This window comes from Gallus gallus, chromosome 3, assembly GCF_016699485.2.
Source record: "Gallus gallus isolate bGalGal1 chromosome 3, bGalGal1.mat.broiler.GRCg7b, whole genome shotgun sequence".
In the NCBI taxonomy this organism is placed as follows: Eukaryota; Metazoa; Chordata; class Aves; order Galliformes; family Phasianidae; genus Gallus; species Gallus gallus.
The window spans coordinates 80493770-80520569 of record NC_052534.1 but is presented as its reverse complement, the minus strand read 5'-3'; the positions used below and the strand labels follow the sequence as shown (position 1 = coordinate 80520569).

At 41.7% G+C, this 26800-nt stretch overlaps 2 protein-coding genes across 13 annotated transcripts in view; one reads left to right on the top strand and one right to left on the bottom strand.

Annotated features, from left to right (window-relative positions):
- Positions 1–26393, bottom strand: part of COL12A1 (collagen type XII alpha 1 chain) — a 105729-nt gene extending 79336 nt beyond the window's left edge. For 3 of the 12 annotated variants that reach the window (XM_015284742.4, NM_205021.4, XM_015284743.3), the window contains exons 1-12: positions 21279–21500; positions 18768–18875; positions 10587–10703; positions 9239–9382; positions 7631–7687; positions 6667–6930; positions 6391–6555; positions 5780–5953; positions 4660–4950; positions 3840–4442; positions 2125–2397; positions 510–782 (exon numbers count right to left, since the gene is read on the bottom strand). In XM_015284742.4, the coding sequence (XP_015140228.1) occupies positions 510–782; positions 2125–2397; positions 3840–4442; positions 4660–4950; positions 5780–5953; positions 6391–6555; positions 6667–6930; positions 7631–7687; positions 9239–9382; positions 10587–10703; positions 18768–18840 (2434 nt within the window). In that variant the 5' untranslated portion in view covers positions 18841–18875; positions 21279–21500. Of the gene's footprint in view, positions 1–509; positions 783–2124; positions 2398–3839; positions 4443–4659; positions 4951–5779; positions 5954–6390; positions 6556–6666; positions 6931–7630; positions 7688–9238; positions 9383–10586; positions 10704–12745; positions 17728–18767; positions 18876–21176; positions 21501–21849; positions 22102–26321 lie in introns of those variants that run through there. The other 9 variants (XM_040696832.2, XM_015284739.4, XM_046938506.1 and 6 more) reach the window with 9 other exon arrangements.
- Positions 20979–21443, top strand: LOC121113194 (uncharacterized protein FLJ37310-like). The gene has a single exon (XM_040698304.1). It carries the CDS (start codon positions 20979–20981, stop codon positions 21441–21443), a length of 465 nt encoding a protein of 154 aa, XP_040554238.1.
- Positions 26394–26800: the final 407 nt, after the last annotated feature.

Here is a 26800-nt window from a genome sequence, read left to right as displayed (position 1 = left end):
CTTCACCAGTGATGAGGACATTCATGTCTCTCTACTCTTTGGAATTTGTTTAGTAAAGCATGACACTTGTTAAAAGACCATAAATGTTATGTCTAAGCCAAAGTGAGGGGTACAGTAATAACTTTAGTAAATTATATGCTTCATTCATTCCTTGCTTCCCCTTCAGAAACACAGACTGGGCATGAAAATAAACATAACTTGTATTGCTGACCACGCAATCATGTGGACATCTAAGTAAACATACATGTAGACTCTTCACCCAAATTACCTTGCCATAGTTGGTTCTGGAGGTTCAAAATACTACATTTGAAAAGCAAATATTGGTTTTGATAAATTCTGTTGGCACTGAACATCTAACACCTCTCAATGGGATTTCAGTAATTTTATAATTCTTTGCTCATATGAGATAATATTTATACTCAATATGGGTTATTATCTTTTCATGTGAACATGTCAACACACAGTGAAGTTTTCTCAAGCACACTATATTCATAGCATTGATCATGTACCTTCATCAGTTTTTGCATATCCATTCAGTGCATTGCCAGGCCCAGACTGATACTCAGCAATAACAGACACTTCATATCTTGTATCTGGAATCAAGTTCCGCAGAGTAGTCGATCTTTCGTTTGCTGAGACAGTCACTTGTCTCCTTTCTCCTCCAGTAAGTGGTCTGTATACAAGCCTGTACCTTAGAACATTTCCTGGAGCTGGAGTCCAGCCAACTATAAAGCTGTCAGTGGTTTCATCTGTTATCCTTAAGTTTCGAGGAGCACCTTTAACTGCAAAAAATAAAAATAAAAATAAAAAATAAAAAAAAAAATATTGTCAAAGACAATTACTGGCTTGTTATCCCAGAAGCTATTAAAAACTGTGGTGTGAGCCGTCTCATATCAATGAGTGGATACATAAAAGCAGAACTTGGCTATTGGCTATTCCAACATATATTAAAATCTAGTGCAATGCAAACTGTATAGCAATAGCTAGCAGAGAGCTGCTGACCTTTACGTGATTATAGAACTCAGTCTTTTCAGACATGTTAAGATTTCATCAGATTAAAATGCATCAATTGCAACATGAGAACACTGATTATTTTAATTCAGGTTATTCCATCTCCTGTCCCTTACATTCACAAGCCACATATCAGTGAAGAATATGTCTTGGAAAAGAAAAAGTTCTGTGTGGCAAAAACATTTGGACTGGTATAGTCATGGAAATATGCACACCAACAGTGAAATCTGTATCTTGCCATCCAAACTAAGCAATTTTATAAATGTGTATTTATATCAACCCTAAGAGGAAAGTGCAATTAGAGAATTTCCATGCTGTTTCTTTTGCTCATCAAAGGTCATTAATGACAGCATGGAATAAGGAAACAGAGTGGATTAATATTTAAAACAACAACAAAAAAACCCAAGGTTTAGACTAGACTGAGTAACTACTGGAATAGAAAATAAAAATTATGTAATCCTTCTCCTTTAAATCAGTGGAAATGCATCTTAGCAACTCTATCAAGAAAAAAGAAGTACAGCTACTGTGCTTAAATTCACAGCCATTGATCACAGAGTCATACTAACGTCAATGGAATTTTTGAATCAGTAAGAATGATTGGATCAGATCCATGAGGTTCTGATGAAAAACAGCTGAACATAAACCCTCTAAGCCTATGGTATATAGAATGGAATTTCTGTTAGTGTAATCTAAACATGTAGACACAGCAAATTACATAGGTACATGCTTGACTTAAATGTATTAAAGTCAACGTACACACACTCCTGCATCAGTCGTACTAAGACTATGACTACTGAGACTAATATATGCCAGTGGATTTATTATTTACAGCACAATATTTGATTCAACAATAGGCCACTGCAGAGAAACAAAGCATCCACCCAATTTTCAGGAAAAAATCAAATCAAATCTTAACAATCCAACATTGGTGTTCTGTTGGCATTTTGTATCTTTACTAAATGCACTCAAAGACAACAACATGTATTCTCATCTCACGTAACAGTACAGCTTCTCAGCCCTTGCTGGCTGTTTCACACACACACATTCTCTCAGTGAAGCACATTTTTATTGGAACATATGACTCTTTCACATCAGAGAACAAAGGAAGCCTACCTTCTAACGTGGTTTCCTCTCCATCCAAAGGAGGGCCATCGCCATCTTCATATTCAGCAATCACACTGACTGCATAAGTAGTCTCAGGCAGCAAGTTGGTGAGAACTGAGCTAGTACTTGAAGCTGGGACTGAAACAATGAATTCATCTCCGCCGATTGCTACTTTATATTTAATGAGATAGGACAAAACCTCAGATCCAGCTGCAGACCAGCTCACTTTGAAACTGTCAGATGTTACGTCAGAAAAGACCATGTTCTTTGCAGGTACGTAAGCTGTGTTGAAATGAAAACATGCAGCTAAGACATACTTGCTAGAATATATATATTTTTAACACAAAAACTCTAAAATCAGTGAAAAATGTCCCTTGATCATTCAATTGACAAGATATTTTGTTGTACATGCAACAATATTTTTTCATACTTGCTTGTGGTTATCAGATTATATGAAGATGATATCTAGTATCTCTCAAATTATACAACAATGAGTAGAAGCACCAGTTCAGTGATTTCTATATCAAATGAGAGCAGTTCACCTAAAATAGAGGTACTTTGGAAAATTTAAGTGAGAATGTGATAATTAAGCTGTGTTCTCTCTTCTACATGTTTCACGAACAGCAGTAACAATTTGCCCTCAGTGGGAACTAAGAATCCTGGGGTTTTTTGTTTGTTTGTTTGTTTTTTAATGTAGATTAGAAATAGGACAAAATAAATCCCATTATTTTTTCAGGAATGGAGTCAAAGGGGAAACAAGGAACTTGACATGAGGCACAAACACAAACCTGACATCCTGGGCTTGTTTTGGTAGACCTAGTCAGCCTAACAGTGGGGATGTTAAGACTGCTTGAGCCCTCTAAAACAAAGGCTGCTTTGCTGGTCTGTTCCTCAAAGCTATCCTGAAACAAAATGCTTATTTTTAAAGAAAGTGGAGTTTTCAATGCTGGGGACTATTCAACATTAGTGTTCTAATAGACACAGGCAGGGACACTGCAGGTGAAACTAATCCTAAGTAACTTTAGCTGAACAAAAGCTAGAATTTAGAATTTTTTTGAATAGTATCCAAGTATCCAAGCTTGCCAAGTATGGATACATGTGAAGACTTTCATGTCCTACTTTATTTCAGGCTTTATAGTTAGAATGAGATTAATGTCACCTAGCATTAGCTGTCTTATATTGCCTTGTTTTAAGCCCATCATCTTTACAACTGGGAAGACAGAAGGCCAGTTTCCTGAGGAATGTTCATCTTACTGTAAAAATTAATCAAATTACCTTCTGGAGATGCCTACATTGCTCCATTGCCTTTAAAATTCTAGAACACAAGCTCTGATTAGCTACTTCACTTTGAACAGCTAAAGAATGAACTTTATGAAGTAACTGTTTTACTCAAGACTTAACGGAAACTACTTTACTACAGGGCAAAAGCAGAACACAACCACACTGAGGTCATTCCAGATCAACATACACTAAGAAGTTTCTAGGCACTTAGGAAGGGAGGAAAAAGATATTTCTACATTGTTTTTTTCACCTGCATTTCTCTATTAATTTCCTCCCATTGCTTTCAATATACATCAAAATTACAACCAAACCCCAGCTATTAAAATTTTTATTTGTAGATAGTCAATTTCAACATTAATTCTTTTATGTAGCTACAACAAGACATTGTTTCACTTTTTTTTTTCATTGCATTTTCTATATTTCTCTAAGGAGTATTTACTTACATTTTTTCCTTATTGCAGCCAGTTCCTGCTCAATCCGTAGGCAGACAGACTGTGTAAGTTCAAATGATATTCTTTGGAAAGCATCAAAATCTTCCACTGTGTAAACATGGGTTTCAGCAGGAGGTGATGCAATTGCTTCTAACTCTGTACGCACTGCATCCTTCACACCAACTGCAAATATTTCTACGTCTGCATCCCTCAGCTTTATTGCAGGTTCTTTAAAAGCATCTGATGATTTTCCATCAGTGATAAGAATCATGACTCTTGGCACATTTGGTCTTGATCCTTTGCTGGTAACAAATACTTTCTCCCTCACATATGTCATCGCTTTGCCTGTGTTGGTAGATCCACCTCTGTAGGGGAAGGTGTTAATAGCTTGAATTATGTCTTCCACTCTGTTATATCTGTTCAAAGAAAACTCCATATGGGGATCTCTGCTGTACTGGACAAGACTTATCTGTACTTTTCGAGGCGATATCTCAAAGCTTTTAACTAACACTTCCAAAAAGGCTCTTACTTTAACAAAATTGGCGATACCAATGCTGTAGGAGCCATCCACTAAAAACACAACGTCAGCTTTTACATCCACACCACGTGAGCACTCTGTAAAGAAAAAGAATCACCACTTTAAACAGGTGTTCAGTAACGATGGTGTTTCAATTGCATCTGCAGTCCATGCATTATATCCAGTTGCTCATAAAGGAAATAAACCATTCCAGGTAAAGCTGTTATAAACAATACAGGTATGGTACTAAAGCAAATATCAGAGGTGCAGAAAAAAAGCTACTGCCTGGAAATAATGCAGTAGTTCCTAACTTACCCACTTGAACTTTGACTTGTTGTGTTTTTTCCATTATAGTTATCGGCTCACTGGGGGTCAGTCCTTTCATTGCATAAACATTGATTTGATACTCTGTGTCTGGAGAGAGATCTTTAACATTCAGAGCAGTAGTCTGAGGACCCACACTCAACACATGTTGTTTTCCACCAGCTATCATTGGGATGAACTGTACCCGATAGCCAGTTATTTGGCTTGTGGATGGATCCCAAGTGATCCTAACAGATTTTGAGGAGATCTGAGTGGCTACTAGATTTGAAGCAGGCTCCACCACTGAAAGAAATTGAAAGTAAACCCAAATTATTAATTGCAATTATCAACAGATTTATTTGCATGTTTTTATTTCTTAAATAAACTCAGTCATCCTTGCTTAATCTTCACTTAAATATCACACCTATTTTTAGCATAAATAAACATAACTGAATTACAGGGAATTTCACAAGGGGCATCAGAGAGAGGGTAAAAATATAAACAATGCATTTGTGGAACCCCAAGTTCAGTGAAGTTCCAGGAGAAATGTTCTTTTCCTCTAATCCTCTTTCAGTCAGAAGTGAAAGCAACACCCATAGGAACACAGTAGAGGGTCTGAAAAAATGCAGACCTGAGCAGATCATTGTGACATCAGAGTCATCCTGCTACCTTTTTGGGCAACAAATAACTACTTATTCAGAATCTTACAGAGACAGAAAACTGCAGTGATACAGCTTGATGTCTGTGTTTTTTCAGGATCCTTCAATTTATTCTTTAGCATTTAACGTATTACATGTTCTGCCCCTTCATCAACCAGATTTTTCATTTTCATACATTTTCTCCATAGAAGTGAAGCAAGTGTCTGAACCGAGTGTAGGAGACTGATAATTAATCATCATTTTGTTGCCCTTGAAACTACAGAATATCAGAGCTATTTCCAAAGCTACTGGTGTTAAACATTTTGTCCTCCTGTATTTAAATGAACAAAGCTGAAACCTGCTTTTCACACTTGCTAAATGAGGCAATGGATCAAACTCCAAACAAAACCAAAGCAAAGGAAGTAGGGCTAGTCACCTTACACACGCATCAGAATGAACTGACAACAGTAAATGCATTTATAAATGTATCTCACCTTCTTCCCCACTAACCAGTTCACCCAGCTGTTCATCCACTCCAGAGCACACTTGCAATATAATTTCATTCTGTATATCTACAATTCCATCAAAATTAGCCACATTGAACACATGTTTCAGTGAAGGCTGAGATGCAATTAGCTTGAGTTCTTTTGCATCTGCTGCTTTGATTCCTAGAAGTCACAATAGACAGGACCATGTTAAATGGCTGTAAAATACAAACAACACCTGTAAATGTACTGATAAAGTATCAGAATATACTGAGTTAAAGCTGAGTTAAATTCAGTTCTCTCTAATGTCATTATCAATAACCATACTACTACTAAATATCCACAGGCAATGAAGTAATACACTCCATTTTAAAGTTAAGAAAATATGGTAAGGCCAAGGGTCAAACTCTATTTGTCAGCCTTCTTAGTCTCCATGTAGGAGCTACAATACTACTAGCAAGTTAACACAACTTGAATGTTCCGTTCTGAAGGTTACAAATGCCCATTTCAAGGCACACATATATGAAAATTTTGGTATAGCAAAACTTCAAAACCAGAATCTGCAAAACGTATAACTTACTGCTTTAGGAATACTAATCTCTGAATCATCAAAAACATACCTAAAGAAAAAACTTCAACTCCTATGTTGCGAAGCTCTCTTGCAGGAATTTCAACTTCGTCTTGAGCTTTTCCATCCGTAATGACAATTGCAACTTTGGGAAAGCCTTTTCTTGCTCCAGCTGACTCAGTGAAAGTGTTTTTAACCAGGTAATCAATAGCTTCACCTGAAAAAAAAGACAAGTTGTGTTTTTATTAGGTATGAATGAGCTAAGATTTAAAGCAAATTTAAAATAAAAATTACATGCTGCATAAACACATATGAGGGAAATCAATACCTGTCATTGTGTTGCCACCTTTATAAGGTATCCTTTTAATTGCATCAAGAAGATCACTTCTTCTGAAATACTGATTTAAATTGAACTCTGTTCTTGTATCTGAACTGTACTGAACAACTCCAACTCTTGTCTTTTCTTCCCCAATGTCGAAAGCTGATACAAGGGCAACCATGAAGTCCAGAATATATCTGAAGTTATTTCTCCCTACACTCCATGAACCATCTACCAGGAAAACTAAATCTGTCATTGCACTTATGGAGCATTCTGAAACACACACATAAAAACAAACAAACAAACAAACAAACAAAAACTGTTAGCAGATGAGCAATTGCATTCTTAGAAATCAGTAAGAAACATCTGAGAGAAATAATGAATAAAAGATAAAATGAACAGATTTTTAATAGATTCATATTATTGTCTGGAATTATCTTACTTAGGGAAGCATTATTCACCTATGTGAACACAGACAAGGGACTTTTAGCTGCCATTACCATAAGGGAACTGTCAGCTGCAAAATCAGCTTTGAGATACCTCTCACTCTATTTCACAAGATCTGTTATCCCACAGCAGGTGGTAATTTACACATAAAATTTTTTGAAAAAGTTTAATGCTAAAGAAATGTCATTTTGTTACCACTTCTGCTTTCCATTCTTATCTCCCCATAATAGCTGCATGGCATCTTTTGCAGTGCCTTGAAAAGACAATGTCTTTTCTTGATAGAAGAGAGTCTTCATAGGATCACAGAATTTCTCAGGTTAGAAAAGACCTTAAAGATCATCAAGTCCAACCGCAACCTAACCACACTACCCTAACTCTAATTCTAGACAGCTTTAAAAGTTAAGTTTACTGCTAAGTAACAAAGGAACACAGCTTAACTTTGTAGGGCCCTGAAAATAAATCTCACTTATCTCTAAAACATCTGATAGACAAAATACAAGATGCACTGATTGACAAAACATCTTACTTTGTATTTGAGCTTCAACCTTCTTTTCTTCTGGTATGCCTGGACCACCTGTCTGAACTGCACAAAATACAACATAGGTAGGATTAATAAAGGAAAATAGGTTAATTTGTTAAAATTAAAGAAAAGCCTCTAAGGAATTAGGGTCACAAATCTGACAAGCCTCAGAAATTGAATACAGAAAGGCAAGTTATAACTACATCGCATGTAATTGAATAATTGACAACATAGCATTCAGGGCAACACAAAATACAAAAAATGTAATAATTAAGAACTCACACATTTCCAAGTAATATCCCCCAATTCAACCACAGAATCATAGAATTCACTGCAACATGGATAGATGAAATACCAGTATCGCTCCTCACTAACACTGGAGAACTCATCATAAGTAATTTTCCTGTGGCTATTTGCGTAGCCTGAGGCATGTGACAAAATGTGTCATTGAAGATAGTCTGCTGTGTTTAACTTAGAATTATTAACTATAAGTGATAGAAGTTTCAAGCCTATATTTGATTTATATATATAAAAAGTGACACATTTTGCTGTTTGATGAAAATAAGTTTGTGGGTTTTTTTCTTCACAGAAATCCAGCCAGATTCATTTCTCAACTAAAGTAAATGACAGCCTTTCCTTTGAATGCAGACGCACTTAATAGGAAGTAGACCCAGTTCAACAAAACCAGAGGTCTCCTGCAAAGAACTCTGCATGAGATGTGAGAAACAGTATATCTAAGCAGTCTCCTTTCATCTTTGATTCTGTGAAGAATTATGCTTAATGCAAAAATAAATAAATAAATAAATAAATAAATAAATAAAGGGCTTTTTGTGCAGCTGCATCTGATCTGAGTTTAGGTATGTGCCAATATTTTGTTGAGGAACTGGAATAAAGCCAAGTTCTATGAATGACCGGTCCGTTCTGTTATATTTGGTTTTCTAACCGATTGACAACAGGCTCAGCATGAGTCAGCAGTGTGCCCTGGCAGCCAAGAGGGCAAACCATATTTGGGAATGCATTAAACACAGCACAGCCAGCTTGTCAAAAGAGGGGGGCTTTGCTGCTTTGTTTAGCATTTGTGCAGCCTCACTTTGAATATGTGGGGTTCTGGGCTTCACATAAGGATGTTAAGATACATGAAAGTGACCAAAGAAGGACCACAAAGCTGGTCAGCGGGTTGGAAGGAATGTCCAATGAGAAGCTGAGGACACTTGGCTTGTCTAATCTGGAGAAAAGAAGGCTGAGAGGCAACCTCATTACTCTTTGCAGCTCCAAAGGGAAGCAGAGGGAGGTGGTGGGCTCTGCTCCCTGTAACTGATGGCAGGACACACAGGAACAGCTCAAAGCTGCATCTGTGGAGATTCACATTGTACATCAGGAAAAATTTATTCACTGTTGTCAGACACCAAAATAGTCTTCCTTGCAAGGTAGCTGATGCCCCATGCCTGTCAAATATCAATAAGCATTTGGACAATGCCCTCAATAACATGCTTTAACTTTTGGTTAGCCCTGAAGTGATCAGGCAGTTGCACTCAATTATCTTCAAAAGACCCTTCGATTGAACTACTCTATACTATTCTATTCTCTTCCATAAACTGTATTACATATACTTACTTGTTAGTTGGCCAAAAACAGGTAGACTCTCCTCTACCTCATCATATGAAGCTATTGATACAACATACTCTATTTCAGGTATAAGATCTGATAAGACAGTTTGGGTTGTGCTAGGTGAAAGAGTAAATTCTTTAGTCGGTCCATCTGTAATAAATATATAAAACAATTAATGCAGTGTTTAAATCCGGTAATACCAATGACAAGTTGATTAAAAAAAACGCAACAGAGAATAATCTATCTAAATATCCAATGACAATTTTACAGTGATACAATCCTGTTTTCCTGAAATATTTTGAAACATGAAACTTCAAACTAAGCTGTTTTCAGTACTGAAAAAATTACTGAAATGTTTAATAAATTCCAGGAAATTTGAAATTTAAAATTGTTGTGGCTTAACTCCACAGGTGGCTCAGCACCATGCAGCTGCTTGCTCACTCTCCCTACTTCCCAGTGGGATGGGTAAGAGAACTAGGAAAAGAACAAAGTAGAACTTGTGGGTTGAGAAAAAAATATTTACTAGGATAGAGAAAAGGAAAAGGATAATAATTTTGACAAATATAAATGTGTGATGCACAAGCAATTGCTCACCATCACCCAACCAATGCTGAGCTAGCCCCCTGAGCAGTAAAAGAGAGCAAGATGTACTCCCACCCTCTTCAAAACTCTTTCCACATGATGTCACATGGTATGGAATATCCCATTTGGCCACTTTAAGTCAGCTGTCTTAATTCTGTTCCCTTCCAGCTCCTTGGGCCCTTCACTGCAAATGGCCCTGACTCCATACAACACTGCTTATAGCATCATATCAGAAACTCAGAAGAAAACAATTCCATCTCAGCTGAAACTAAGAAAAACATACACATACAAAATATACTGTAATTTAACAAATTATTGTCCACTTCCAATCCAGATTCACACTGATTATTTCTCCAAGTGATACAGAATAATGAGTGTCTTACACAACCATTATTATGGCCGTGTTATGGAAGTTACATGACATCATTGTATCATTATCTGACACGTAATATTTCCTTTAGGAGACATACTTGAAAGAAGTACAGTATAATTCCCTAACTGGCATAGAAGAGGAGCACAGTGAGGACTTTACCTTCTTGTTCCTTGCAAAGGAAAAGAAACCAAAACTTATTACTTACAGTCCCAAATGGTAAATGCTAAGGAAAGAAAAATTCTAATTTGGAACAGTCACTGCTCCTTTGTGTATGCCCTTTGCTGCTACTCAATCTTCAGAAATATGTCAATCGCTGTTCTCATATCTAACTTGGATACAAGTAAAATTGTACTCAAGTTTTGGAAAAAAAAACAAATAACAAAATTTTATTGAACTCACCATTTGTAGGAACCACAGTTATCCTGTAACCCACTATTGCATCTGGTGGCCTTTTCCATGACATTTGAACATTATGTTCATCTATAATTGTAAAATTCAAGTCTGACGGTGGATTAACTGCAAAAGATTTACACCAGGTGGATGTTTAAAAGTTTGAACAAGCTTTGGCAAATGAAAAAAAAAAAATAATAATGTTGAGCAAAGCTTACTAAAATTGTCTTTGCATAAATTTGTTTCCAACAAATATAAAGATATGTTGTTGGAAAAAGAGTAAAATAAAAGCTGACAAAATGTGACACAACATCAAAGAGTATACGCGTTACACAGGACAGCACAGAACGTATGTTTCTTGAGTTGCCAAGACATTCAAGAATGGCCAGCAAAATCAAGCACAATAGAAAACACATTTGGATACATATACAATGAGTTCACAGATAATCACCACATATGCAAACATTTCACATAACAATTAAAAGGAATTTTTGTACATGCTGGGTGCAATCCGTACAAGCATGCCAAATCACAACCTGCTCACAATACCAAGAGATCATTTAGAACACTGAGAGAACACAGCACTCTTCTTAATTAGACTTCAAAGAATTGATCTGCTTTTGAGTATAGTCTCTGCACAGCCATATTTCTTATCAATTTCACTGAATCTAGAAACTTGGCAGAGAAAAAAAAATTAAGACTACAGGGAATACAAATTGGCCATTTGCTTCTCGGTAAAATAATTTCTGTTAGGGTCTAGATAAGAATATGCATGTAAAATGTATATCAGTAATAATGATATACTGATGTATCATTTTATTTCAGAATAGGGAGAGCTCCACCCCTTGGTTCCTAGAAGCCTCTGAAGTGGCATACTTTGCATATGGCCGCAAAGAATAGAGGAACTAAGAGGTGGATAAATGAGGTTAGCAATGGTTGGAATTTGCTGACGCATATGAGCCAAGCTCATAAAAATAAGACTCTACGTGTTTACACCACAGTACTGTAAAAATTCAAAGGTGTAAACTAATGTTTTCATGTTCCCCTTGCAGCAGGTGTACCCATACTACTAGTGGCATTTTAGCATAAAATGCCAGTATGGTTCCATACAACACAATGGTTAATTATGAAAAGACGACATCAAAGTATATTTATGGACATTCATTTTACGGAATCTATAGAGAACAGCAAAGAGGGCACCAGTGATCCGAACAAATGACTGCAAATAAATCTTATAGGAGCTGATGACAGAAGTAATTGAACAGTACAGAAAGAAATAGTTTACGTATGCTATTTTGCAGCATCATGCATATGTAAATGAAATGTTGATTATTATTTTTTTAGCTTCCCACGATGGACAAAAGCCTCCATGTACAAGGTTCATTACACAAAGACATTTCATAAATATTTTATAATGATATTCTCTTTGTAAAAGTGTCATGCTTAGTCATGCAATATTTTACTGACTCACTGTCAGTGCATGGTAGGTGTATTATATATTATTGTTTAAATAGGTCTACAAAGTAAGATGAGATTCAGCCATACTTTCCTTTACTACTGCAGACCATTTTGCAGGCATTCTTAATAGATGGATCTCCTCCATTTTGCAGAAGATCTCTATCATAACTCAAATAAGACTTTTGCCTTGCTTTGGAGCATAACTAAAAGAGCTGATCTAGAAATAAATGCTAAAACATATACTTATGAAAAGACACCATCCAATTGCAATAAGTAACACTGAGATCAAAAAAATGAAAACCAATTTTGTAGGCCATTTTTTTCTTTTAATTTACTGTCATTTCCAACCATAGGATAATATGGCTTTATAATACTGATAAAATAGATAACTAGTATTGAAGTAATTGTTATTTTTCCTATTGTCCATACACAGGCAGTGAGATTAGACCATTAAAATGTCCATGCACATTTTATCCACCATTAATTTTATGAGTATCACAATGCTAGAGATTGCAGGCTAGTTTCTTAGTATCAAAACCATGCAACACATGTTAATAGTACAGTACATTCAGGTAATAAATAAGAATATCATTATAAAATATTGTTTCAGTAGCAATGGCTCAGGACAAATTTAATGCAAAGGCAGAGACAACTGACCTGAGCATGCTTTTAAAAAAAATTCAGTACATGGAAAAAATAGCACCACCAACCTTGCAAGTAAATTGGTATGTTGCAGCAGAGACTTTAGGCTTTAGCTGCTGAAGGACAGCAGCAGCCCAACTTGTTGATATCCAAATGACCGGATTCCAGATAAACTGAAAAACTGACTGTGAGGAAAAGTCTTGAACATTTTAAAGGATTTTGATCCATTCTATGAAAATTCAGATGTGGATCTTGGCAGTCGAAAAAAACAGTACATGAATAGATAATTAACATATCAATTAATTCAGCTATTCACAGCTTTTTAGAACAGCAGTTTTGCAGGGGACATCAGAAAGCCCCCTGGTCTTTCCCATGACCAAGACACGATCAGCCATCCCATGTCATTCCTGACATGGTTGCTCAGATCACATTTTGAGACTTCTACCATCGGCAAAACTGCCCACTTCCCACAGAAATTACTTCAGTGCCTTAATTCCTCTGTCCTCATAAAGTTGTTCCCAACATCTAACCCCAATCTCTGTTGTTGCACTTTAAATCTGTTCATCCTCAGCATATGGCTGGCTCAAAAAATTAAATCATTGTGTGCTTCTTCCATGGAAATCCAAAAAGGAAATTTGTCTGAGTGAAGAAAAGCGAGTTTGGATCCAGTGTTGCCAAAATGTCTTCTTGGTGGTCTGCAAGCTTTCAATACTCACACAGAACCTCTACAACATCCACCATCCTTCACATGGATTGAATTTCAACCATGTGAAACTGGCTGTGGGATCAAGACCAAAGCACGGTCATATGACTGAGAAATGCAAGTCGATCTGAAGTACATCAAAATAGTTAGATGGTAAAAATCTTACTGCCATCATCAAACAGGGCAACTCCACCAGCCCTCCACAAAATTCTTCTTCCAGACCAGAACTCACCTCTAGAGAAACAAGTCAGGTGCAAGATGAAATCAGACCAGGAACTAAATGGCCCTTGGTCTAGTTGGAGTTTGCCCCATTGCAGGAACAGCCCTTAAAACTCCATTTTACAAAGGCTTAACTTTTACCTGAGCAAGCAGTCTTGACATAGGACTACTTGCCCAAATGAAGCTGTGCACATGTGTAAAGTGTATTGACAGTGCCAGTCTGTCCAGCCCTGATATACCAAAATCTAGGACATACCTCTCTCTGACATATCAAGGTACAAGATTGTGATTATAACACGTGACAGTATTGTACTATTCCCTTCATACAATGATTCCACTGCTGCTGCACAGAAACATAGGGCTCCCCTACAGCATTCCAGTTTAGTAAAATCTTAACTTGCTCTCTGACAGTGTAAATTTTTAATGTTTACACAGTGTTAACTCTCACCACTCTTGGAACTATGACATGACAGCTTCCTTGATTGCATATCCTATCTTACAGACCACAAAAGAAGAAAAAAAAAAATTAGATATACTTCATTCACTTCTTCCATTATATGCATATAATACAGCAGTATATTTTCTGGAAAAAAAAAGAGAGAGAGAGAGCAAAGCATTTCCTTATGTTATGTATGTCTTAGACTAGCTTGTATTACTCAAATGTTTATCAACAGACCAAAACTCTACAGCTTTTTATAGACAACACGTGACTCCTAGTGTATCCCAACAAACATCTTAATAAGATAGAAGAAAAATATAATCAGCAGATCAAGCAATTCAAATCTATAGCCAATTTTAAAAGTAATATAACTTGGAAGTAGCTGCACTCCACAACCCTTGCGTGACACAAAAACTGAAATTCCAACACTGAAAAAGATTGATGCTAATTAGCATGAAAAATAACATATTAGTTCTCGTTAAAATAGCATACAGGTCATGGAAGCTGAAGAATAAGGCCACTCATGGTGTCACTGAGATAAGTCCCGCTGAGTCTGGAAGAGGCCCAAACTCCTCATGTAATGTTTTTTTCACATTTGGCATGAATTTGACACAGCTAACTAGATCACAACCCCAGTCAAGGTCCTTTGAAGTTCATCTTGCTAATATGAATAGGAGAAGGAATGAGTTATAGCCTATCAGTGTAGAAGAGAACAGCCTCTCAGCCTTGCAAGATATTCACTGCCAACAATACATAAACACTGTCACCTGCAGGTCTGCATTTTTTTTTTAATTTTACACTATATGTGAAATTTATTCAAAATACAAGATATGCAGCTCATGTAAGTGTATTTTGAAAGAAAATAATTTAAATGTGTATACCTTTCTTTTTGTACAAGTATACACATTTAAATGTAACATAACAAATAACTGTATATATATACACACACACACACTGCATGCATAAATATTTACCAAATTTTGTCATGTTTGTTCATATGCATGCGTGTGCATGTGTGTATATACATAAACTCACATGTACACTTTGCTTCTAATTCTGAAGTGGGGGAAAAAAAGAAGAATTTGTAGTCAGCATCATCCATATGCAAAACGCACCTTCACAGTTCAGTTTAAGTGATTCTCTCTTCAGAAATTTGAAAATCAACAGCTAATATATCAAAGGATAGAAATCATACAACAAAAGGGAATGAACTAATGGTCCCAACAACCAATTCCAAAGCTGATTAGGTGGTTAACCTTAGAGGATTCAGCTATCAGGGGTCATCCTGGGCTCAGTGATGCCCTCCTTCCCTATTCTCTAGAAAATAGACCTTTCAGGACTGAACCAATTCCCAAAACATTGAAAAGTCAGAACCATCACATGCTTAATGGTTATGTAGAGCCAATTATTTCCTCATTCCTCTTTTGTGCCTTTGAAAATCCCTCTGCATTAACAAATGCCACACACTACAGAGGCCAAGACACCATAATAGCACTACCTTCTGATAATAACAAACAGGTTATTTACAAGGAATCAACTTGGCTCAATTACGACTGTAATAATGAAAACATTATCTTTTAATAGAAGGACACAGATTTCCCCCTAGATGTATGTGATCACAGATGAAAAATACATTGTGTCAGAAAGAATTCTTGACATACACCAAATACACTGCAGTTGGGCAGTGCTGGACTGAAAAGGCAAGAAACAAATAAAGCATAAAATAAGGCATCATACACAAGATGCTTAAGGTCATAGACAGAGACCAGAAGGACTGCAAATTAGAACAGGTAGAATTTCATTGTAAAAGTAAAAACACAGAGCTTGAAAACATATCCGCTGACTTGTCCCAGGTAAACAAGTAACTTCCACAGTGAAATGCCATGAATGCATTCAGACTATATGTTGGTTTTACCCATTCTACTGCCACAATAAATATCCAAAGAGAAACCCTTACTTTGCTGTATCTCTGTAGAAAAGCTCTAAGACCATTACTGCACCTCTCTGCTTTGCCAACAGCAACAGAGCACTGCTCTTGTGAAGGACTCACAGAGCAGATGTGATGAAGTACCAGCTTCGTTCTGGAGTATTTAGGAATCTGAACAGCAGTTTCAGGAAAAAAATACCAGATCTACTGCCAGGAGAGACTGAAAAATGGAAGCTGGAGGAAGGCAGAAGAAAAGGAGAACGTTGTTTTTCCTTCCCTTTGCTTTCACACCACCTTCCCATCCCAGAACAACAACCCTGACCACATCAAGTGCCCTTCTCCATTATCCCTCTCTCACTTTTTCATTCTACCAAGTGCCTGCACACAGCTGGCGGAAAGAAAACTCAAACTGCATCTCTTGTAACCACTGTAGGAGGAGCCAAGGGAATAAAAGAAGAAATTAAAAAAAAAAAAAAAAAAGTGCATTAAAGTACAGTCATGCAACTGTACTTAGCACTAGCAGCCTGAGACAGGACTGGCAAGAAGAGGATTTTGGCACAGTGCGGTGTGGAAGTTGAAGGAACAGACTAAAGAGACAAGCATCTGTAGGAGAAAGTCAGTTCAGCAGACAGGAATTAAGTTGGAATGAGACCAGAACTAAAGTAACCAAGATCCAATATGCAGTGTGCAAAATGATGCAGAATTGAAGCACAATGGTAGAACAGTGCAGAAGAATAGCCCCTATTGCCCAGTCAAAAGCACAGTGAAAAAAAAAGGCTTTACAACAGCAGATCTTACCAGAGCAAGTCCTAAGGTACTCCTGATTTTGAATTTCTATTTTCAGCATCACTAATTCTCACTGTACTTCCTACTCAAAGACACTTTTCTGCTCTTGCTTCAAAACTTTGGAGCTATGAGAAGTTGCTCCAAAGCCATGCGCTTTATTTAATACAAACTTCCAAATGCAGAGCAGCATAAATCCTATCAGGAGTGCTCCACAATTGACAAGATCAGGCTTTGTCCATTCCTTTGCTTAACAATGGCACACACTTTACAACGAGATCTAAACAGTCAGCTTGACTGGTAATATAACTAGCCTCATCCTTACAAAACAGCTGTGTGCTTCTCCAACACATACTTCTAGCTTTCATTAACAACCCTCAAACTGTGGCTGTTTCAGTCCACACCACAGCTAAATAAAATGCCTTCACTCATTTCGAAAAAGCTCACTCCTTAAACATAACCAACAGTGCAGCACAACAGCAACGTCACTCAAGCCCCGAACCAGCTCATTCCTAGAAGTGGGAAGCATGCACAAACATGTCCACTCCCTTCTTCCATCAAAACCGTACGTTCCCTCTGCTTTCTCTGGCAGAGTGGTCCTGCATTTGAAATGCAGTTCTGAAAAGACTTTAAATGACCTTTCTGGTTGTTCAGCCAACAACAACGTAGCATGAGAGGGAGGCAGTGAGTTGATCCCCTCCTAAGGCAACCAGATGTAGTACTGACAACAGAAATGCCATACCTTCCAGAAAATTGTCTCTTTTATTCCTCTGTGCCCCGTGACAGCAGTGCAGCCTTGGGAAGAGACATCTCAGAAGCCTCTCTCACACACCATACTTTTAGTAGCCATCACCCAGAGCAACCAGGTCCAGACACAGGCTATTGTGATACGCCACAATCAGAGAATATTTTTCAGCTCAGTATGGAAATAGGAGGAGGGGAAAAACTGAATTACCAGACACTGGCTTCTTTTTTTCCCAGTTCAAACACAGGGCACACCCTATTGACGGAGCTGAGTCCCAGAGGTCAGACCAAGTCACTTCTGCATCCAGTTGCACTTTGCGTCTTTGTATTTCTCTTGGCGGACACTGCTAACAGAAATGCTGTTACTACTGTCCAGCTCACATGGAGGAGGTTACCCCACACTTGTGCTAATCCCCCAGGGCAGCAGAGACACCACAGTGAACGCTGTGTCTCCCCACAACCGTAGGCAGGGAGCTGCCAAGGACTGACAGGAACCTCCAGCAAGACCAGGGGCCCATGAGGAGGAGAAGAGAAGGCTGCTTTGGGGACAATGGCGCAACAGCTGTGCCAGAGCCTCAGCACCCAGCAGGCACAGCAGGGTCTGGCTCAGGCCCAGCCACGCTTTGGCTGCATATGAGATGCATGATACAATGGCATCACCCCAGAGCTGTCCCCCATGCCAGGCCCACTGTGAAGGCCAAAGTACCTGAGGAAAGGTAGGGCTGCCCCAAGGGCTCAGTCGGGGGTCGCCCCACCGAGCACGGGGGGCCAGAAGACCAGCGGGGTGAAGGCGAGGGGGCTGGCCCAAACAAAACACAACAGGCGCGGAGAGCCAGACTCTGTTGGAGCATTTTATTTCAGAGCTGCAGGTGGTCGGGTAGTGGATTTCTCCTTTCCTCGCTCAACGCGACTAACCATGACTGCACAGCCCAGCGGCTCCGGCAGGCGCAGGACAGTGGTGTGGGCCCCGGCAGTGCCCGGGGATCCTCGGGACACTGCGTTCCCCTGGGGCGGCTGCCGGCCCACGTCTCTGCTGCAGAGCGGTGTGGACAGCACACCAGAGAGACAGAGAGAGCGAGCTACATTTTGACTGACCAGTCAGGAGAAACAGAGCACAGAAGGAGCTGGGCAAGGAAGGAGAAGCGTTCCTCTGAAGGAGAGAAAGAGAGAAGGTGAAGGAGTGACATTCAAAAAGAGAGAGGGGAGGTGGCAGCTTGGGCCTGGTGGGTTGTCTCATGGGGCACCCGCGCAAAGGGGCAGGGGGGGGACGGTTACCTTCAGCCTCGATGGAGGAGAGGAGGGCGGCGGCACACAGCGCAGCCACCGCCGAGCACAGCGCTGTCCTCATGTCTGCCCTTTCGGCTCACAACAACATGAATGAATCTGCAGCAGTAGGGGCAAAAAGAGGAAGAAAGGAAATCATATGCATGGATTAGAGGGTTGCGTGGGTGTATTCATGAGACATAAGAAAGATGAACGGGGATTTCACTCTGTTCCCTTATCCCCAGCACCCACCCACGGGACCAGGTTAAAACCTCTAGACTTGAAAGCGATCCAAAACTGTGACAGATCTGCATGACTAACTCAAGTCCAGTCTCGCAATAATGTGCCTTTTGTCACCGAACCCCTTCTGATCACGGTAGCACACCCAGCTTTAACCTCGCCAGGGTTAACGTGATGAGGGGCAGCGCAGCAAAGCTGTGCGCCTCCGCACGGCAGGAGCCAGGAGGGAGCTCCATGACTTCATCGCGAGTGCAATGATAGCTAATTCAGAGGTCACTGCTGCCTTCAATCAACCAAATGTCTCTTTCAGCTGGGGATTTTATTCGGCTCCTTTTTCATAGCTGCTGAAGCACTTAGTTAGCTGGGTTTTAGTGGTCTCAAGGCAGTTTGGAAACCATAATAAAACTTTTTCTGAGGTGTTCTGCCTACGAATGTGCTATTCTTCATTTCTCAAAGGTCTGAAATAGATTATACAGGAGCGTATGTAACACGGCTGAAACCTGACACGTCTGTCTAGCCACGATGTTTCAACACCTGATAATTCATTTACACGTTCTGAGAGAAAACAGATTTAAAATACACCATAAAGAGTGGGCAGGCCAAAGAGTCCTGCAATCCCTGCAGGTTGTCTAGCAAAATAGGTGAGACTGGGCCAGGTGAGCAGCTCCTAGATGCAAGCAGCTCTACCTTTTTAACTCTCTCTGCTCAAAGTCATCTCAAACTGCTCCCACTTCCTCCAGCAAAACTTACAAATGATTTTTCTTCTAAGTAAGGGCTAGTATGCATGCCCCTCCTTGCATATGCATATAAGTGATTTTTTTTAGCCCAGGAAGTAGGGAGGGGTAATTGGGTTGAACAAAGCCATAAACGCATCGCTTATCATCCATCATAATTAGGCTGGAGGAAAGAGAACTCCACAAGAAATTAGGCAACAGATTTTATCGGGAAGGTGCTAAGAGCAAAACAAAAGAAAAACACATAACTCGTTATCCCACAGAAACAGCCGAAGGGGAAAAATATTCTTCTGCCATCTAGGGAACTAGCCAGCGACGCACATTCAGAGGGCAGATCCAGGAAACGCTACCGAGATCCAGGCATGCCTTTCCCGGTTATTGACACCGAGCCTGACGGGCTTCTGCCGGCCGTCTGCAGGGCAGCTGGGCGCGCTGCCTCAGCCAACCGCACATAGCATTAGGGCGAGCTCAAAGCAAAACCAAGCCATCATTTCAGTCCAGCGACACCTCCAGTGCGTAAGCAGAAGAGCAAAACTGACCGCGTCGAGTCCCTGACATTAACACAATCACCAAGGCTGGCATTAAACAGCCCTGAGCTCCGCGATCCTGCCACCGCTCTGCGTGGGAAGCGGCTGTCCTCTCGTGCAGCTGACACCTCGTGCAGCGAGTTAAGGATCGCCTAAGCCCAGCGTTTAAAAGGACTTTAGTCCTGGGAAGCTTGCGCGGGCTTGGAGTGCCATCTTTTGATCCTTCAGAAGAGCAACAGAAATCAATCACCTCGCGGCGGCATCTCGGAGCTCACCACTGCTGCAAGTCTACTGCTCCCGGTCTACATTTTTCTTTTGTGCAATAAAACTTATCAGCCAAACACCCATCGCCCGCCTTTGAAACACTCCGTTTCCTCCTCTCAAACCTGGACGTGTGAAAGCAAGCCTGCAAGGCTGCAGGGAGAGCTCCCTGTGCGGGCTCAACACGGCCAAAAGCCGCCTTCGCAGCACGACCACAGCTTTTATCTTGAAACCGCTCTAAGAAACACCGCGCTTTCACCAGTAGCAGTCTGATCTCACGCTAATTGAAACCCACAAAGGTTAGCCATAGCATTTCCAAACGGGGCAGCGAGCGAAATTTACTATTTTCAAGCTGTATATATATATATATATATATATACACGCACCCTCTGAGAAACAAAGAAACAAACAGGACAACCCAGTAGATGGGTCAAAAGACATAAAAAGTGGGAGGAGAAAGAATGCCGGGGTGCCGCGAACAGCACGGGAGACGCGGAGAGCGATCCCCGGCAGCCACTGCCCGGGCATCCCCCGAGGGGACGGGGCTCCCGGCGCCGGGCAGCCCCCGGCACACGCTTCCCAGCCCCGGCTGCCGCCGCGCTCAGAGCGCCGTGCGGGGCGCGGGAGGAGGGCAGAACCCCGCTGCCGGCAGCACCGACCTCCGGGGGGCTGCGGGGCTCCGGGCCGGCGGCGGTGCCCGTAGCAGCGGCCGTCGGACCGGGAGAGAGGGAGTAGGAAAAAGGATGAAGCTCCGGGGGCACCTGGTGGAGGGAGCGGCGCGTAGCAGCGGCGGCGAAGGAGGAGCGGAGGCAGCAGCCGGGCGCGGGGGAGACGCCTCGATGACTGTAGCTCCCGACGCGAGGGGTCCGTCGGGGAAGACTCGCCTTCTCCAAGTGGGAAGAGTCTCTCTTCAATCTGCTACTTAATAGAGGGCTGTTCCCAACTCTCAATTTACCCTCGTAAGCGGTTACGAAACTGCAGGGAAGGTGGACTGCTGCCACCGGATGATATATGCGCCGCTCCGCTCCAGCAGGGAAGGGGATCCGCTTCTGGAAACTGGCGCATACCTCCGCGCATTCCTGCGGCATGAGGCGGGCGGCAGCGCGCCCGGGGGCAGGGGCCGCCCCGCCGCCCCCTCCCGCCTGCCCCGCCGCCGCGCCCGGGGGGGAGACGGGCCGAGCGGTGGAAAATCTGAGTCCCCGGGCGCGTGGGGTGTCCCCGCGGGGAACCTCGGGGCGGCACGGCGCGCAGCCACCAAATAACCCATTAACAGTCATCTTCACGCAAGCACTCGCGTTTGCCCGCCAGCCCAAGCATCCTACATACACATACCGTGCGCGCGTTAGCCCACCTCCTCCCACGTACGTTTGGGGCCCTGGGGGCGAACCCCTCGCACTGCCCGACAGCGGGAACCTTCAGCACCAGCCGCGCCTCCCGAGCCGGGAGCCCGCCGTGCTGAGGGGCTCCGCGGGGCTCCCCCGCTCCCGGGTGCCTGGCACCGCGCTAGCCTTGCTCCCACCCCTGCGAAAGAGGCTCCTCCGGCACTCCCGCGGCTAAAAACCGAGGGGTCCGCGGCACAAAGACACGGAAAAAGGAGAGGCGGCGGCCAGGATGGGGGCAGCGCAGCCCGCCTCGCCCCCGGCCTCCCATGCCGTGGGGCTCCATCCGCGGGGCGGCGGCGACCCCTGGCGGCGGCGGCGGTGTGGAGCGGCCCGGCTGGGAGCGCAGGTGTGGGGCGGCAGGGGGTCGGAAAGGAACAGGCTGAGAAGTGCAAATAAATGTAGAAAAATAGAAGAGGGAGGAAGGGATGGAAGGGAGGGAGGAAGAGAGGAAGAGAGGAAGAGAGGAAGAGAGGAAGAGAGGAAGGAAGGAAGGAAGGAAGGAAGGAAGGAAGGAAGGAAGGAAGGAAGGAAGGAAGGAAGGAAGGAAGGAAGGAAGGAAGGAAGGAAGGAAGGATTAAAAAAAAAAAAAAGGATTAATGAAGGCCGCAGGAAAGAACAGACAAAAGGGAAAAAAGAAAATGTCGATGCGAAATTGAGGAGCAGGCCAACACCTCCCGGCAGCCTGTTTGGAAGAGGTCTGGGAGATTTCAGCAGTGTGTTGGCCCCACAGCGTGAGCTTCCGAGGGATCGGGATGGGGCCCATCTGGGTGGAAGTGGCCGATAGCGGGGGCTGATAGCGCGTGGGAGGACGGCTCCCGGGCGCTTTCCTCAGGATTGGGAGATCAAGGACGTGTCGACAGGAGGATGTGTCCCTCCTGAGCTGAATCCGGCTGCCTTCATCTCTGCGATAGTCCAGGAGTCAGCATCAGAGCCCGAATGCTGAAAAGAAGGTGATAACCAGAAGACGTGCACTGACATTTCCAGCCACTTTGGAAGTGAGTCAGCTGCTCTCAGGGACGTGCCGTGGCTTCGGCTGTCTGGTGTTGATAACACGTGCTTCCCAAAAGCAACATCTCTGCTGATAAACCCTCAGATACTCTTGGCCTGTTCACCCCTTGCCCAGCTGTCGGCTTAGATTTTCTCCTTCGGCGTTTTGCCTCAGGGAATTTCATTTCTTCCTATCCAGAGCTGATATATTAAAAATAATAATAATAATAAAAAATTTAAAAAGGGTTTTCTAAGAAATGAATGTTGAGGTTTTAATTTTCATCCCATTTCCTGAGCAAACACTCCAAGAACATCAATGTAAAATGCGGTATGTCATGGGAACAGCGCTTCCAGGAGAATGGACACAATGAAATGTCCTTCCATGGGAGATGGATTAACACAGAGGAGGTGCTTTTATCACTTGTGTACCAAGACTGTTTTTCATAATGTGCTGTGGGTTTCTCTGTCATCGGATGACCAAGATTTTACATTTAATCGCTGAAATCAATTAGCGCAAATCATGAGAATGGAAGATGATACGTATTATTCTATTAAAAAAGTTGAGTCGCTTGGAGAAATCGTTTTAAAATATCTAAATGCTTTGCTGCTGGTTTTACACCTGGATTTACATGAGCAAAGGCGCTGGAATCAGCAGACCTCGCAGGCACTGACACCACATGGATGAGTGATGTAGGTGTGATGAGGGCACTCCCCCCCTTTCCTCAAGCTGAGCAGCTTTGCTTCACTTCTTGGAGCAAAATAAGGCTCGGAGATGGCAAGAGCACATAACTCATCAACTCCAAGGGCAGCAGGATTTCATTCTTCCATGATTTTTTCCGGCCGTACTGACCATGTTCCCACTGAGATTGTTCACATGCGAAACACACCAACCAACTGCATTTTGAGTTCGTGTTGCCATATATCACAGCAATTAAAAGGCAAAACGGGTTGTTTTTAATCAGCTCTGTTGCTATGTACATTCGTACGCTGAGTGCATAATATGTGATGCAGAAGGCATGTCTGAAATGCATAAACATTTACTAACACTCTCCTGTCTGCTTGCTTCTTAGACAAGTGTTAAACACATTAAGACCACGCACTCCAGCCCTGTCATTTTTATTTTTTTTATTATTTTTATTTTTTTTGCTATTTAAACTGAATAAAATGAAACTTCGGGACAAATCTCAGTGTAAAAATCGAGACTTGAATTTGTATTTATACTTTTAATAATGTTTCCTGTCTCTTTTGTGGTTATGCAATAGCAATTTTGCAGGAATCCAGGAATTCCTTAGAAAATTTGGACTGGTTTGGGGTCTAGACTGAACTGGGCTACTCTGTGCTTCTGGCACCTCTCCTTGTTTCCTCAGGCTACGTTGCCAGGGCAAAAGAAAACAGGACGTCCTGCATTTCAGGACCTTGAATATCGTTTTCCATGTGGATATCACACTAGATTTGGCTTCTGTGGCTTCCTGACAGTTGCAGCTACTCTTACGCATGAATGTGATAGAAGCTTTATCCATATGTACACATACAGCCATGTAAGCGTTGCACAGAGGAGGAGTCCAGAAAGGTGTCTGCTCCTTGAATACCGAACACTGCATGGACACAGCACTCAGTGCTTCCCTGCAGGCCGAGCTGCTCCCGGTGCCCTCTGGCACCTACCTGCATCTGTCCCACCTGTAACTCTGCCTCTCTCACTGCATCCATCACTATAGCATAGCGTATTGAAATCAGACATTGCCGTAGTACAGTCACTGAGGAGGCTCATTCTCTCCTTACAACAGAAAGATGGACCTTTCCATTTTGTTCATATTTATCCACCGTTTATTCCTTCTTAAACCAGCCATCAAGTTAATATTGTACAGTATTATATCTGCATCCATCAGATGCTGAAGGAAAAATATAGCAGCCAGCTTCCTACAGGCCCAGCCTTCCCTGAGAGATTTCCAGTCAGTGGCATGAGAGGAACTCAGCCTGGTGTTTATTTATTGGGATAATTTCACTTCAGAGTGGTATTCAGAGAGCAGCCCTCATCCGACCTCTCATAATGAGGAATGGCTTCTTACACAAACAGTGTTGGGAGAAAAGTTGGTCTGCCTGAAATCCACCCATTTACTGAAGCAATGCCCCCAGGGAGTGCCACAGCTATGGAATCATTCTCTGCCTCTCCAGGTGTGTTTTCCTCAGCAACTGTTTATTTCTTTAATTTCTGCAGCTGACTTTTTTCCCATCATGTGATGCTCTGAAGGAAAGATTGTGGCTCCAAATAAGCAGAACTGGAAAAGCAAATAAATCATTCAAATGCAGGGGTATAAATAGAAGGGAATGGGGCTTCTTGAAGTGATTTGGGAGTATTATGAAAGCCAGCTAATCTGCAGGCAGTCATTTTTTTAAATATCAAAACTTGAGTACTAAAATTAATTTAAAAAATAGATGCAATAGTTGTGTAGTCCAAATATATATATGTATATAGTCCATATATACCAAAATGCATTTCATATTAAAACATCCCTATATTAAGATGCTTCATTTCAAAGAAGCTGATTCATTGGTTCACAACAGGATCCTGATCTTCCTGTCCAGGAGGCTCTCCCCAATGAATCCTGTGCAGTTTTCCTTGATGTATATGTCAGGTGTCATGCTACATCTGACTGTGTTCCAGTCACAGCCACAGGGGTAAGGGGCATCTACCAAATGATCCTCTGTTTTAAGTAAATTGTTCCAGCATGTCTGCACGTAGGCTTTTGGCTTTTTAGAAGATTTAATGGCAGGTGCACTCCATGGTCATCACCTCCCCTTCTTCCCATCCCAGTCCCAGTGCCTCAGCACCCAGACTGGCAGGTTTTGGCACTCACCACAGATCTTTGCTCTCCAAAAGAATAAAAGAATATTCACAAGGGGCAAAGCTGGGGCCAGGACATGGCAAGGGAGCACCCCAAGCAGCTGGATAATCCAGGTTCATCCTTAAGGCCTGTGGATCTTCTTTATCTGTCACCTGCCACAGGAAGCTCCTGTTGAGCGTGGATATTTTGAGTTTTTGTGGAATAAAAGAAGGGTCAAGCAAGAGCTTAGGTCACAGACGTTAAAAGCACTGCTTAGGAACAACTTATCTGGATATCTATGAACTTCACATGAACTAACGTTTAAAAAGAAATTTGTTTCTCCCACACAAGACATGACTGTATAGAAACTAAAAGGGAAAACGCACTGAGTAAAGCAATGGGGATTTAAATTGCTATTTTTTAAGGCAGCTTTGTGGCTGCTGCTTCCCAATATGTTGAATGCTGACAGTTCCAAATACCAGAACATAAGATTTATTTGGATTATAAATAGATGTTGCCCTGTGCTTCAGTATCAGAAGCACTCTGTTGTGTAAACAGAAAACAATTGTGTTTGGTTTCTGCTATTAAAGGATACTTGAAAGCTGCTACTCACCCTTTGCTGGCAGCCTGTTTCACCTGTTGGAGTTCAGCATCTCTCTCATGTATCAACACCCCCACTGTTTGCAGAGAGACTTCACAGGAAGCTGTTTAAATGTCTCCTCTCATATGCCCTTTCCTCTACTCTCCTGGACGCGTTCCATCTGGCCTCACTACTCTGTTAGTCACTCCCATTTATTGAACATGCCTGATTTCTGTTTTGGTGTATTCTTGGTCTGCAGAAACGTGCTTGCTGCTAGCTGCAGGGTCTCTTTCTGTTTTAACAACTACAAAAAACAAAAACAACAACAACAACAAAAAATGCACAGTATATTTAAACAAACAGTTTTTCAGGCACAAATCATATTCTGAAATGCTACTTGGCTTTACTCCATCGTTCCGATCTTCTGTGGTTAAGAACAGCACCAGTTACAAGATGAAATCCCTTTTTAGTGTGCTAGGAGTAGTTCTTATGACCTCATCTTCTAATAAAAC

Excerpts from the sequence above, each read along its gene's own strand:
- LOC121113194 (XM_040698304.1), top strand. The coding sequence starts at position 20,979 with ATGCCGGGGTGCCGCGAACAGCACGGGAGACGCGGAGAGCGATCCCCG.